Raw genomic sequence first — 13,727 nt, forward strand, 5'->3', positions numbered from 1 at the left:
GTGTGTGCGTGCGTACATGCGTGCGTATGTACATGTGTGTGTGTGTGTGTTTGTGTGGGTGTGTGTCTGTTTGTATAAGAGAGAGAGAGAGAGAGAGAGAGAGAGAGAGAGAGAGAGAGAGTGGGTGGGTTGGTTTGTGTTTGTGCGTGTGCGTACGTGTATGTGTGTATGTATGTGTGTTTGTTTGTAAAGATGTGTATGTCCGTCTGTCTATATGTGCGTATGGGGGTGTGTTTTGTGTGTACAGTGAAGTGTGTGTGAGAGAGTGAGTGAGTGCGTGTGAGTGAGTGTGTATGTGTGTACGTGTGTAACTTGGGTGTGTGTGTGTGTGTTCGTGTGTGTGTGTGTTTGAGAGAGAGAGAGAGAGAGAGAGAGAGAGAGAGAGAGAGAGAGAGAGAGAGAGAGAGAGAGAGAGAGAGAGAGAGAGAGGTTTGTCTTTCGCTGGGGTATGCAGTGCCTTGGCGTTGCACATCTACTTAATTTATTTTACACAATTAAAAAAATTATTTGAGTAAAATAAAACATTAAAACGTCCATAATAAACAATAATAAACAAGAATTAAAAAAAAAGGACCGCCCATGCCGGGAATCGAACCCGGATCACTTGGATTTAAAAAAAAAAATTTTAATTTATTTTACACAATTAAAAAAACTATTAGAGTAACATAAAACATTAAAACGTTCATAATAAACAATAGTAAACAAGAATTAAGAAGAAAAATATAGACCGCCCATGCCGGGAATCGAACCCGGATCACTTTGGCCATAGACTCTCTCGTGCTCTCTGTCTCTCTTTCACCGAGACCAATAGTTTCTTTGCCGAGACCAAATCCCCACCCGTCGGCTGTCTTGCAAATCATGCTTTTCTCGTCACTGCGTGACGTGTTCGGCTCAGCCGCCTAAGTCTCCCCTTTAGTTCAGTGACTGGCTGTTCGCAAAGCGACCAGCCTCCCACCGCAAAAACTCCCCCTGTTAAGAGTCGTTTTTGTGGAATATTTCGCATTTAGGTCCCAGGTAACATTATGAAGTTTTAATACGATCAATCGGACCTATTATCAAGTTAGTGTATCAACTTTTGAAAGAACTGCGCCCAGTAGTTTCCCAGCAATAAGCTGTTAAGTCGAGACAGACAGACAGACACACACACAGATACACACACAGACAGACACACAATTAAAGTCTGCTGGACCCTCCTACTGCGTACTCGGGGAAAAGCTGGTCTGTCAACAACCCATAAAACATCTTATATTGTTATCATTTTCACGAGTTTTCATTCACAAGCACCTGGGAAATAAATCTCATGTTCCCCAGGCAATAAATCCCCGGTTACCATAGTTGCAGGAAGCAGGTTATACATGGATAACCAAAAGCAAACCCAATAGAAATGCTCGGGGATTCTTCGGATCTTTTCATTGGCGTTTCCCCAGACCTAAACTGACGACACGACACTGCTTAGCAAAGTTCAAAAAACGAACTGGCAAACTGGCAAAAGTAAACAGAAAACAAAACTACTTCATGAAAGGTCATACATTCATCAAAAACAAATGAAACCTTGCGATATGTTTTGTCTTCTTACAGAGTCATGGAGTGCATGTATCTGTGTTTCGATACACAGACGTTCGGAGAAACACAAACGTCAAGTTCAAGTAAAACGACCCCTGACACACACACATTTTGACCCGTGCAAAAGACGTTGAATCGATAAACGAAGCACAAATAAGAAACAATAATAAAAGCAAAGAAAATAGCAACAAGATATGCAAACATCTAACAAATCCGAGCAAGCAAAATGACAGGTCTAATGAAAAACAAAGAGGTACTGAGTCGGAAACAAGATCGCGATTCTTTCCTTCGCTGCACGACGCAAATCTTCTGTGACCTTTGACCAAACGTAGCTTCCACATTCGATCACTCAGCTTAATATTTACAACAGAAAGCCGAGGGGGTGGAATACCGAGATGAGCCTACAGAACTGTGCATCCTCAAACCTGACATATTCATCCCAACATTTAATGAACTTTAAAACACAGAAAGTTGCTTTCACACGCCAGCTTTGACTGCCAGTGGTTATCAAACCGGGACTTGTGTGGTTATCAGCACGGAACCCGTGTTTCAAAGCATGGCTCCCTGGGTTGATTGTGCACTTATTTTCTCACTACCAAAATGATGACAAAAACGATGTTTGGTGGTTTGTTGACAGACCAGCTTTTTTGTCGGTTCTCGGGGGGCATATCGACTTTTGTATCATATTTATTGACCGCGGCCTTCGGCAATAAATATGAAATTGGGCAATAAATATGAAACTAAAGACGATATGCTCCCCCGAGGACCGACAAAAAAGCTGGTCTGTCAACAACCCATGAAATATCAGTTATTGTTAGATTTTACTGTGATATCCAAATATATCAGTCCTAATGTCGAGAAAGCTGAAATCATATCAGATCGAGGCGTAAGCCGAGATCTGATATGATTTCAGCTTTCGAGACATTAGGACTGATAAATTTGGATATCACAGTAAAATCTAACAATAACGATTTTATCGCATTCGATTTCGGAACACTGGAATTGATAAACCTGAAGTCCGAAGTTAATGCAAGGGAGGCTACTGTCATGTCGGGAAGTGTTTTTTTGTTTGGATTGTCCTCTTACTCTCGCACACACGCAATCAAAGTCAATATGAACAGCTGCTATAACTTTTATTCTGTAAGAACAGTTAGGTTTTCAATGACGAAAAGAACTCATTCGAAAGTACCAAAGACAAAAACCCGGGTCGAAACAGACCACTAACAGTATCAGGCGAACAAGTTCAGGGGAGGGAAACCAGGAAACGGCACAGCCTCGAGTGACGCATGGCGTACAGTCACTTGTGGTAAATGTTGACGGTGCCGATTTGACAGTTTTGAAAAATGGAAGGGACCGAAGGGCGCCGGGCTGCACCAGTGAAGTCCTCAGGTTCATTTTCTGTGTCGAAAAAAGCTTCCAGGTCTTGTTGGGCGATGTCAACGGACTGCATCGATGATATGGTTGCACTTGTGGAGGTGGAAGTTCGCTTTGCAGAGGAAGAAAGATGGCGTCTCGAAGAGTTGGAAGCTGAAGCCAGTGGCAGTGAAGGCTGCGCGTGTGACGGAGAGGGGCCTGAAAGGGGGAAAAGTTGGCGGGAATTGTTTAAATCTGCAGAGATCGTGTTGCCCATTTCCAGCTTCTTTGTCAGGGATGTCCGTTGATAAACTGCCAGAGAACTGACGCTCTTGTGTGTGCTGGCGCTCATGATGTCAATTGGGGAGAAGTCTGCGTCCGCTAATATGGTGACTCCTGTAGCCCTGGCTGAATGATTGGTGTACACCTGGCTGAGCTTTGCAAGTTTGCTGAGCTTCGGCATGAAAGACCTGAGTGTATTGTACCCCATGGGTTTTCGGGAGTACCATGTCTTGTCTTCGTCGGTGAAAGAATCGTTTGGAAAGGTCCAGAGCCTGTCGCAGTCAGGATGGAGAAGGCTGAGATACTTTTCATAACTGGCGACAGGACACTTGTCGTCCCCTGTCTCTGGCATGGTTGCGGTAAGTTTTTCAGAATCCATCTCTCTGTGGTTTTTGGTCAGTTCATCTTTTTCTTTTATGACATACTTTTTTCCTGTTGTTGGGTTTGTTTTGACCGAAAAAGTGTTTTTGGTCATTTTGTCCATGTTTTCACACCCTCTCCTTAAAAAGTACACGCGAATGTCAAATTGGACCTTGTTCCCAAGGCCCGCGGGTGTCTTTGTGTTTAAGAACATTGAGTTGTAGAGCCTCTGGAGATCTTCTTTCGACAGGGGGGGTGTGTGTCGCACATCCCCTTTCCCCTCACTCTTGATCTCGGCCATAGCCAGCTTGAAGTTTTCGTTTGATTTCTTAAAAACAGGATCTTTGATCACATCAAAAAGTTTGTTGTGGGGTGGCGCTTGCAAGTACCTGTTGAGGGCGTATCGCATCCCTTGGAGGCTTTTCCCCCTGTACAGCTGGCCATCGTGGGTCCGCGCACAGACGTAAAACCGTGCTAGGGTCTCATTTAACTGCTCCGGGGTAAAATGTTCAAAGTCAACGCCTTCATCCATCTCTCGCAGAAAGTCACGCAGTGGATTGGCAGCTGACAGGTTCATGCGCTAAAAACACAAAATCATTTTCACAGTTGGTTCCACGTTTCTTGAAGTTTTATCATATTTTCAACAGGGGGAGGGGGGGGGTACACTAACTTGCACAATTTAATTTATTTCTTGCATTTAATTGTTCAGTTACATTTACATTGTTACAGTTTACAGCTTTTTTAATAAGAGATGATTGAATTGAAACTTACTAACTGTATTTTTATCAAAACTGCATCTCTTACTCTTAGCACAAGGTTCAGCTCTAAAAGTAGTGAACATGATTTATTCCCAAACCAACTGAACCTTAATGCCAAAATAAGATACAGTGGAACCTCCCTTTTAAAACCCCTGCATATTATCAGACTTAATTCCCATTTTTAAGGCTATGGTTTTTCAAGTTTTTATTTCATAATGACTTGAGATACACCTCCATTGCAACTGTAAGATTTCCTCCTTTTTCAGACCTGATGTTTAAAGGTTTTTAAAGGGAGGTTCCGCTGTAAATGTACCTAACATAATTTATGAGTAACCATGCATCATTGCATGACTCGAGCGGCAAAATGATATCAGATCTCGGCTTATGCCTCGATCTGATATCTTATTTTTTGCCTTTCTCAACATTGTCAGTGAGTAATTTTAACTTTTCACTGGAAATAATGCCTGTTTGGTAACATTTCCTGCATTTTGTCCATTCCTCTGTTCTTTTATATTGCTGCTTGGGTACTTTACCTGCATTTTCTGTGTGTGCTTGTACTGCATACATGCAGCTCTGGTGATCATTTTACAAATTGTATCGCAACTGTGGTACTATTGACAGATTATATATATCTCCTCTTTCACATATTTGTGGGTTGTAAGTGGCTATTTTCAGTTATGTGATCTTCATTTATTCAAATTATTGTCTGTTATTACAGTTTTTACTTTTACTTCTTTCTGCATAAATTTACATTCACCTTGGAAGTTGGACCTTGGCATTAATTCTAGTGAATTGTAAACATTAGGCCAAACAAAAAAAATTGTCTGTTTCTGGTCACCCGACCGACCCTAAATTTCGGCGCCGACCCTAAACTTTTTTTTTCCAAACTCAAAAATTTTTATTTATTTTTTGGTGGTAAAGGACAGGGTGAGAAAATGAACAACAAAAACGTGTGAAAACGAAAGTCCGCTGACGATTTGTAAATGTGTTGAGTGTCTTGTCTCTATGTATAGTGAATCCAGTCTCTTTGCGCAATTTTTAAAGTTAGTTTTATTGGTCTACATCATTTGGGGTAAAAAAATAAAAAATAAATAAAAAAATAAAAAAAATCCCTACCTACCGACCCTATTTTTTTTAGCCATGTTACCAGAAACAGACAATTTTTTTTTGTGGCCTTATTGATAGTGATACACTGCCTTGTAATTTTTTTTACTCACCTTTGTGTTTGGAGCAGCAAGTTTTGCTCGCTTTTCATCAACATCTGCTTGAGTCAATGTTGCAAACCTTTTCTTTGATGCCATCTTGAAAGTCGACGTCTGCTACAAGTTACAACAGGGCTAATTACCTCCCTTGCATTGTTTTGTTTTGGGCTGTTCCATTCCCCTCCCACCGGTAGGAATAAAACCTTCAATTCTACTACTTCTCTGTGGAAGTTAAGTTGTAAAACTTTGTTTTTATTTATTTCACACCTTAATCTTTCTTATACAATTACTTTCGGCTTTTAAAGTTGTGCATTTAAAGAATGGGAGACGTGTATTTCTTTCAGGTGAGATTATTTTCTTGAAAATTAGAATTGGAAAGCTACTTCCTGCGCGATGTCAAATTCACTAGGAACTTCCTGCGCGATGTCAATTGATATACAGTTCCTAGTTGACCAATGACAAAAGCTGTTTTTGTCATGTGATCAGTAAAAATGCGATAACATCTTATAATGTTTCCTTGGAGCTTGGAGTCTATTTTACAGCTGACATTCCTGGTTTTTAGAAAAGCCAGGTAAATTTGCTGTGAAAAGTTGTTAAATAAGTACCAGATGAAACGAAAAGAGGGACACAAAGAGAAACAAAGGGGGAGGGGGAAAGGTCCCTTCTCATGAGCCCATCCCGAAAGTCTAGTCCTTAGGGTGTGACCTAAGATTCCCATCGTCATACTGCGTTAAGAGCTCCTCAATGTCTTGGAACAGCACACATCTGGACTCTAGACTCTGTTTCAGGTAAACGAACACATCGTGCTTGTTGCCGAATGGTGTCTGCGCTGGCTTGCGATGCGCTTCCTTGGGGGCTGAGCGTACGGTTGTGCGCGCCCTGCACTGTGTCTCGTGCAGCCTCAACAGGCGGGATTCCTGACTCATCCTCTTCCTCTCAGTCAGCATGCTAAAGCTGTGGAGCAGCGGGTTGAGCGACGGTTTCAACGGTATGACGAAGATGACCACAGCCACGATGACCTCATCTCCTACACCCGTCACGCCGATTGACGACATCAGTCCTGTGACGCCGACTATCAGCGTGCAGATGACGTCAGTTACCAAAACCGTCGCCACACGACGCGCGAGCACCATGTCGCGGGATCGCTCGTTGGCTGTCGCGAAAATGTAGCTGGAACGAACTTCGAGGTAAACACACGTTTGACAGAATGCCGTACCAAGAGCTAATACATTGTTGAGCACCACCAGGATACTAAAGGAATACTTGTGGCCACCTACTTTTTCGTTGAGTGTAGGCATAGCTGTGCAGATGTTCATCCTGGTGTACCTATGTGAGGCAGTCGCTCCGATGAGCCAGGGCATGACCGAGGCCAACCCAATGGCACAGAGCCACGATACGACGCACGCGGTCCAAGCAGATCTCTTGTGAAAACCCACACAGCAGAAACAGAGGGACATGAACCGGTCGAGGGCGAGCAAAAAGACGAAGAAAGCCGAGGCTTCAGTGGAGGCCATGGCCAGGAAACCAGCCGCTTTACAGGCGACACTTCTCACCCAGCTCACCTCGTGAGACAAAAAGTCACCGCGAAAGTGAACATCAGCCACAACCACAACAAACAGATACAAACCCATAACAAAATTCGCAGCTCCCAAGTTTGCCATAAACGTTTGCATCGTCGAACCATGCACGTTTGACTCAGCCTTCAAGAGGAAGTGTTTGGTAGCGTAACCCACGTTTCCGACAGAAGACAACACAGCCATGATCCACATTGACACTCTATGGAGGTCCAACCGAAGTAGGTCTGTGCACGATGAAAATCCAGACAACGGGGCAATGCAGAAGATCTTGTTTACAGTTTCTGGCAGTACTTGTGAACAGCAGTGTCTATAATTGTCTGAATAGATTGTTTCTATGTGTGTAAGCGTCCCAAATATGCTGACAGAACTGTGTTTGATATCTGTTCCTCTCAAGTCCAATTCCTTAAGATATTGAACGCAGGTGAAACCATTTTTGTCAATGGTCAGTCCAACACGGTTGTGAGACAGGTTTAGTGATTGTATTTCTGGGAAATTGTTCAACACGTTGCAGTTGAAGAATGACAAATAAACTGCCGACAGATCGACCGTTCTGAGAGCTGAGTGTGCCACTGGAGACTGTTGGGCAACGAGTGAAAGGAGTGGATTCCCCGATAAAACGACTTCTTTCAAATTAGGAAGAACCATTACAAAGTCGAAGCTTAACGTCTCTATTTCGTTGTGGCTCAAGTCTAAAGACCGAAGATTTGGAAGATATTGCCGATGGATGGTATGCATCTTGCAGAAAGCCAGACTAAGCCACATCAGGTAAGTATTATTTGCAAGGTCACTAAAAGTCATGGCCGAGTGGCTGGCATCCAGGTAGCGGAGGGGTGGGTAGCTGTGAGCGGGGAAAGGTCGAGGACAGACGAAGGCCAAGCCCTGACAGACACACTCCTCGGGACAGGTGGCATCACACAGCAACTCGTCATCTTGCCTGGGACACTGCGCTACCCCGTCACACACCTGTTCCACGTGCACGCACACGCTGGAATCCCGACAGCGGTAGAATCCAGGACAGGTGTAGTTCTCACACTGCAGTTCATCTTCACCGTTCGGACAGTCACGTATGTTGTTACATAAAACATAGACTGGCAAGCAATACTCAAAGTTCTCATCACATCTGAAATGTGTCTCAGGGCACTTATTTGATGCGTGCAAAGCTGTCAACTGAAATGTTCCATGTGATGTAAAATCGATGCGAATTAGCCCAGAATATGCTGAAAAAACTGCGTAACTATCATAACTGTTGCAGTAACGCTCATCGGATCCATCAGCACAGTCATCGACTCTGTTGCATCGTGTCCACCTTTCTTTGCACTGCCCATTTTCACATCGATACGAACTACAGTCTCTTGTAACGTGGTGACACGAGTTTTCATCTGAACCATCAAAGCAGTCGACAGTAAAGTCACACACGAGCGTGTATGGAATTGACTGTCCAAAGTTCTCACAAACAAATAAGGCCACAGTATTTGCAATGCCCTTTTTCTCCTTTTGTTCATCAGGTGCTGATGTCAACGAAAGCGAACAGTGAGAGACGTAGGTCGGTGAATGGCAAGCTGCTTGCAGGTCACAAGCCAGAAAGTCGCGGGTCATATAACCTCCAGGACACACAGTCAAAGGAACCGGCGACTTTGACGTGAGAATGTGACCCTTTTCTTTCTGTTGTTTCCCAGCCAAAGGAAAAAACTTTTGAGACTGCGAGGTCTCGGACACACCGGCAGGCACCGTGTACTCGCAAACGAATGAAGACGCGCTGAAGGATCCCTTATCTGTTACATAGAAACTATAAAAAAAGCGACTATAGTCATCCATGCTATACAAAACACTATCAGGGTAATTCCCGCCACCTGCAGCAATGTAAGAGACAGTTCCGTCCAGCCCAAACCAAACGTTGCGGTATAAATTTGGCACGGTGCTATTCAACACCAGACCAATGTAACAGCCTGTTCTTGCCTTAATCGTCCTGAAAAGTTTTTGAAAAACTTGCACATCGTCGCTACCCCTGATACTGGCTAGCTGTCCGCCTCGCTCTCGGCAGTGTTGTTGGGCGTCTTCCCACGTTAGAGGGGTGGGGCTGAAGCTGTAGACAAAGCATTTGTCAGCCACGGCCAAGCTACCATTACAGGCTGGACTGCTGAAGGCACAGTGTGACCCTTCGTCCTCCCCGCCCTGGCATTCTTGCTGCAAATTGCAGTGCAGGTGCTGGTTAAAGCTGGCATAGTGAGGCACGGAACAGTCAAACAACCCATTGTGCAGCTTTCGCGGTACAGCAGACCAAGGATGAAAAGTATAATAAAGTTTGAAGCCGATACATTGCGCCTCCGCGTTTGTGAAGCGTAGTCTAACAGAGGTATTGTATGTTTCCGTTGGGATGTTTTGTTCACCGGTTTTTTTCCACAAAATCGTTTCTATTCCTTGTCTGTCAATGACACTCAGTGTTATGTGATCTGTGGCATCGAGTACAAAGAATACTGTCAGTTTAATCTTCCCGATAAGAGAAAAACGTGAAAAACTTAACATCATTGAATGCTTCTCGGGCAGGTAAAGTGTGTGAGAAACATTCATATACGTTGGGGTCAGGATCATGCCATACCCCGGCGTAGTCACGTATCCAGATGATAAGGAGGTGAACACGACCCTAAGAATGTTTTGTGTGAGTGGCTGGTTGGTCGTCATGACTAATATTTCAAATGAGGTTAGCATCTCTTGCAAGCTTTTGTCATGTTCTATATACAACTTCAACTGGTTAGGCTGATGCAGCAACAGAGCACCAGGTTTGTCACGGGCAAAGGCATTTTCTGAAGGACGGCATCTGAGAGTGTTGAAAGTAACAAAACATGCGCTCGCGTTTTTGAAGAAACGTATCGCTACTGCAACGTAGAGGCCAGAAGAGGTTGCGATCTTCATTGTACATACCATCTTTTTTTCTACGAGACTGATATTTTCAAGAGGATCCCCCATCAACCCTTTGACCACACCAAGGGAGCTAATAAACAGTGTTGTGTTCTCATTTAGGCACTCCTTCAAGCTGACTTCCATCAAGGGGACTTCCGCTGTGTGATTTCTCTCGCTTGAGTCCAGAGACGTACTGCTATCAATGTGAATGACAGCTCGGTTGTCCTGACGGTCGAAACCATTCTCAAAAAAAGACTCAATGGTATCCCAAAAACTGTCGACAGTCTCTTTCAGATTTTCTGCCAGAAGCTTTTCTTCGCGTCCTTTCCCCTCAACCGTGGCTCGTGATTCCTCGTCGTGTGAAAGGGAGATAGTCGGTGTGGCTTGGAAGCCCTGATCTGTTTGTTCTTGGGATGGTTCATTTCCCTGTGACAACGAGAAGTGTCTGGTGTGTTGTGGTCTGTCAGTAGTTGAAACTGAACGACCCACACTTGACTGCCCGAAGGGGGCAACACCATCATCTTTAAAGTTTGGAGGAAGCCGCCTCAAACCCCAAACCACGGCCACACACAAATGAACTAGGACAACTATCAATGTCATCTTGCGTTTTACGCACTGATAAAATAAAATTATGATATGTGAGGAACACACGGCAGTATAACCATGTGAGATGTCGTTTTGCCTGAAGTATCGTCACAGTGCAGTTTGCTGAAAACAGGGTCACAGTGCAGTTTGCTGACGACAGGGTCCAGACGACGTCGTTTTGCCTGAAGTATCGTCACAGTACAGGTTACTGACAACAAGGTCCAGACGACCTCGTTTTGCCTGAAGTATTGTCACAGTGCCGTTTACTGACAACAAGGTCCAGACGACGTCGGTTTGCCTGAAGTATTGTCACAGTGCCGTTTACTGACAACAAAGTCCAGATGACGTCGTTTTGCCTGAAGTATTGTCACAGTGCCGTTTACTGACAACAAGGTCCAGACGACTTCGTTTTGCCTGAAGTATTGTCACAGTACAGTTTACTGACAACAAAGTCCAGACGACGTCGTTTTGCCTGAAGTATTGTCACAGTACAGTTTACTGACAACAAAGTCCAGACGACGTCGTTTTGTCTGAAGTATTGTCACAGTACAGTTTACTAACAATTAACAGGGTCCAGACGACGTCGTTATGCCTGAAGTATCTTCACAGTGCAGTTTACTGACAACAAGGTCCAGACGACGTCGTTATGCCTGAAGTATCTTCACAGTGTAGTTTACTGACAATTAACAGGGTCCAGACGACGTCGTTATGCCTGAAGTATCTTCACAGTGCAGTTTACTGACAACAGGGTCCAGACGCATGCACTTTTGACAAAAACAGAATCAGTCAAATATGCTGATATAGTTTCGCCAAGCTGAAAGCATAAATCAATGTCCAAATCAGAACTGTGTATAGGTATTCTTCTTTGCAGAAGTAAACAAGGCCCTTTTTTTATGCCGTTTTAGGTGGATCCTGTAAAAAAACAAGTCGCGTAAGGCGAAAATACAACATTTAGTCAAGTAGCTGTCGAACTCACAGAATGAAACTGAACGCAATGCAACGCAGCAAGACCGTATACTCGTAGCATCGTCAGTCCACCGCGCACGGCAAAGGCAGTGAAATTGACAAGAAGAGCGAGGTAGTACTTGCGCTGAGAAGGATAGCACGCTTTTCTGTACCTCTCTTCATTTTAACTTTCTGAGCGTGTTTTTAATCCAAACATATCATATCTATATGTTTTTGGAATCAGGAACCGACAAGAAATAAGATGAAGGTGTTTTTAAATTGATTTGGACAATTTAATTTTGATAATAATTTTTATATTTTTAATTTTCAGAGCTTGTTTTTAATCCAAATATAACATACTTATATATTTTTGGAATCAGAAAATGATAAAGAATAAGATGTACGTAAATTTGGATCGTTTTATACAAAAAATATTTTGTTTACAATTTTCAGATTTTTAATGACCAAACTCACTCATTAATTTTTAAGCCACCAAGCTGAAATGCAATACCAAACCCCGGCCTTTGTCGAAGATTACTTGACCAAAATTTCAACCAATTTGGTTGAAAAATGAGAGCGTGACAGTGCCACCTCAACTTTCACGAAAAGCCGGATATGACGTCATCAAAGACATTTATCAAAAAAATTCAAAAAAAAGGAATGGGGATATCATACCCAGGAACTCTCATGTCAAATTTCATAAAGATCGGTCCAGTAGTTTAGTCTGAATCGCTCTACACACACAGACAGACAGACACACACACACACACACACACATACACACACACACACACACACACACACACACACACACACACACACACATACACCACGACCCTCGTCTCGATTCCCCCCTCTACGTTAAAATATTAAGTCAAAACTTGACTAAATATAAAAACACAAAAAAACACACACAACCTTGCACATTTCAATAACTACTTCGGATTTTAAGTTAACTTGTTAAGCGTAGCGTGGTTAATCATAAGCAAAATACATGACCAACTAAACGTTGCACCAAAGTACGTGCCATTTTTTGACTTCCACACTACCCGTCATAAAGAAGTACACATATACAGTTAGCTGTAGATCTTTGTGATGCGGTCAGTTATATTAAAGCAAAGTATACACAAAGAAAAAAGCCAAGCACCCCCCTTCAAATTCGCAATGACTGATTTTTAAAGTTCTGGTATGGAAACAGTAAGTTCAGGAGCTCGGTTTGACAAATGTTATCGACAAGAGCAATTCTTTGGAAATAACATCACACAAGAAAACTCCAGTTTTGATTGGTTTTAATCGTGATTTGGTACCTTGCCAAAAAGTGACGTTTTAACCCTAAAACAGTACCCCTGATAAGTATGGAGCTGCAAGCTGAAAAAGACAGGTTTAGGTAAATGTATCATGAAAAAAATGTAATTGAGAGTGCTCAGATGGCATACGCGATTCAAAAGTTCAATATCGAGTGAAACCCCCGCGTGCCCGGATGACGGCGTCAACCCTGCGTCTCATCCCTCCAGTCAAACGTCGGATCTGTTCACGGGTCACTTGCAACCACTCACGATGCAAAGCTGCCTCCAATTCACGTAATGTCTGCACAGGAGGCTGCAGAGCTTGTATACGACGCCCCAGGATGTCCCAAACATGCTCCAGCGGATTAAGATCTGGACTCATTGCCGGCCATGGGAGTGTTGTTACAGCGTTGTTCTGGAGGTAGTCCACTACTGCCCTGGATCGATGAGGCCTGGCGTTATCATCCATGTACACGGGTCTTGTGGCAAGTGGGTGGTTGTCAAAATGAGTAACGACAACAGGTTCCAGGACATGTCGCATATACTGATCACCCGTGAGGTTGCCACGTATGGTGACAAGGTCTAGCTTGCAGTCATGGGAAATGCAACCCCAAACCATGACTGACCCGCCACCGAATGGAACAGTTTGTCTGATGTTCCTGGGTGTATAGGCCGTGTTCCTGTGCCTCCATACCCTCAGTCGGCCGTCAGTGACATGGAGAAGGAATCTGCTTTCGTCCGACCAGTGGATCCTCCTCCACGTTCTCAGGTTCCATCTTTGCCGTGCCAGACACCATGCCAAGCGTCTTCTCTTGTGGTCATCTGTCAGTCGGGGACGCTTAATGACTCTTCGGGCTGCCATTCCTGCAGCTTTCAAGCGGTTTCGTACGGTCCTGGTTGACAGATGTCGATTTGGAA

At 43.7% G+C, this 13,727-nt stretch overlaps 1 protein-coding gene across 1 annotated transcript; it reads right to left on the reverse strand.

Annotated features, from left to right (window-relative positions):
- Positions 1 to 6,204: 6,204 nt before the first annotated feature.
- LOC138954714 (G-protein coupled receptor GRL101-like) lies at positions 6,205 to 9,370 on the reverse strand. Its single transcript, XM_070326491.1, has one exon. It carries the CDS (start codon positions 8,908 to 8,910, stop codon positions 6,205 to 6,207), a length of 2,706 nt encoding a protein of 901 aa, XP_070182592.1. The 5' UTR covers positions 8,911 to 9,370.
- Positions 9,371 to 13,727: the final 4,357 nt, after the last annotated feature.

This window comes from Littorina saxatilis, linkage group LG2 (assembly GCF_037325665.1).
Source record: "Littorina saxatilis isolate snail1 linkage group LG2, US_GU_Lsax_2.0, whole genome shotgun sequence".
NCBI classification, from domain to species: domain Eukaryota; kingdom Metazoa; phylum Mollusca; class Gastropoda; order Littorinimorpha; family Littorinidae; genus Littorina; species Littorina saxatilis.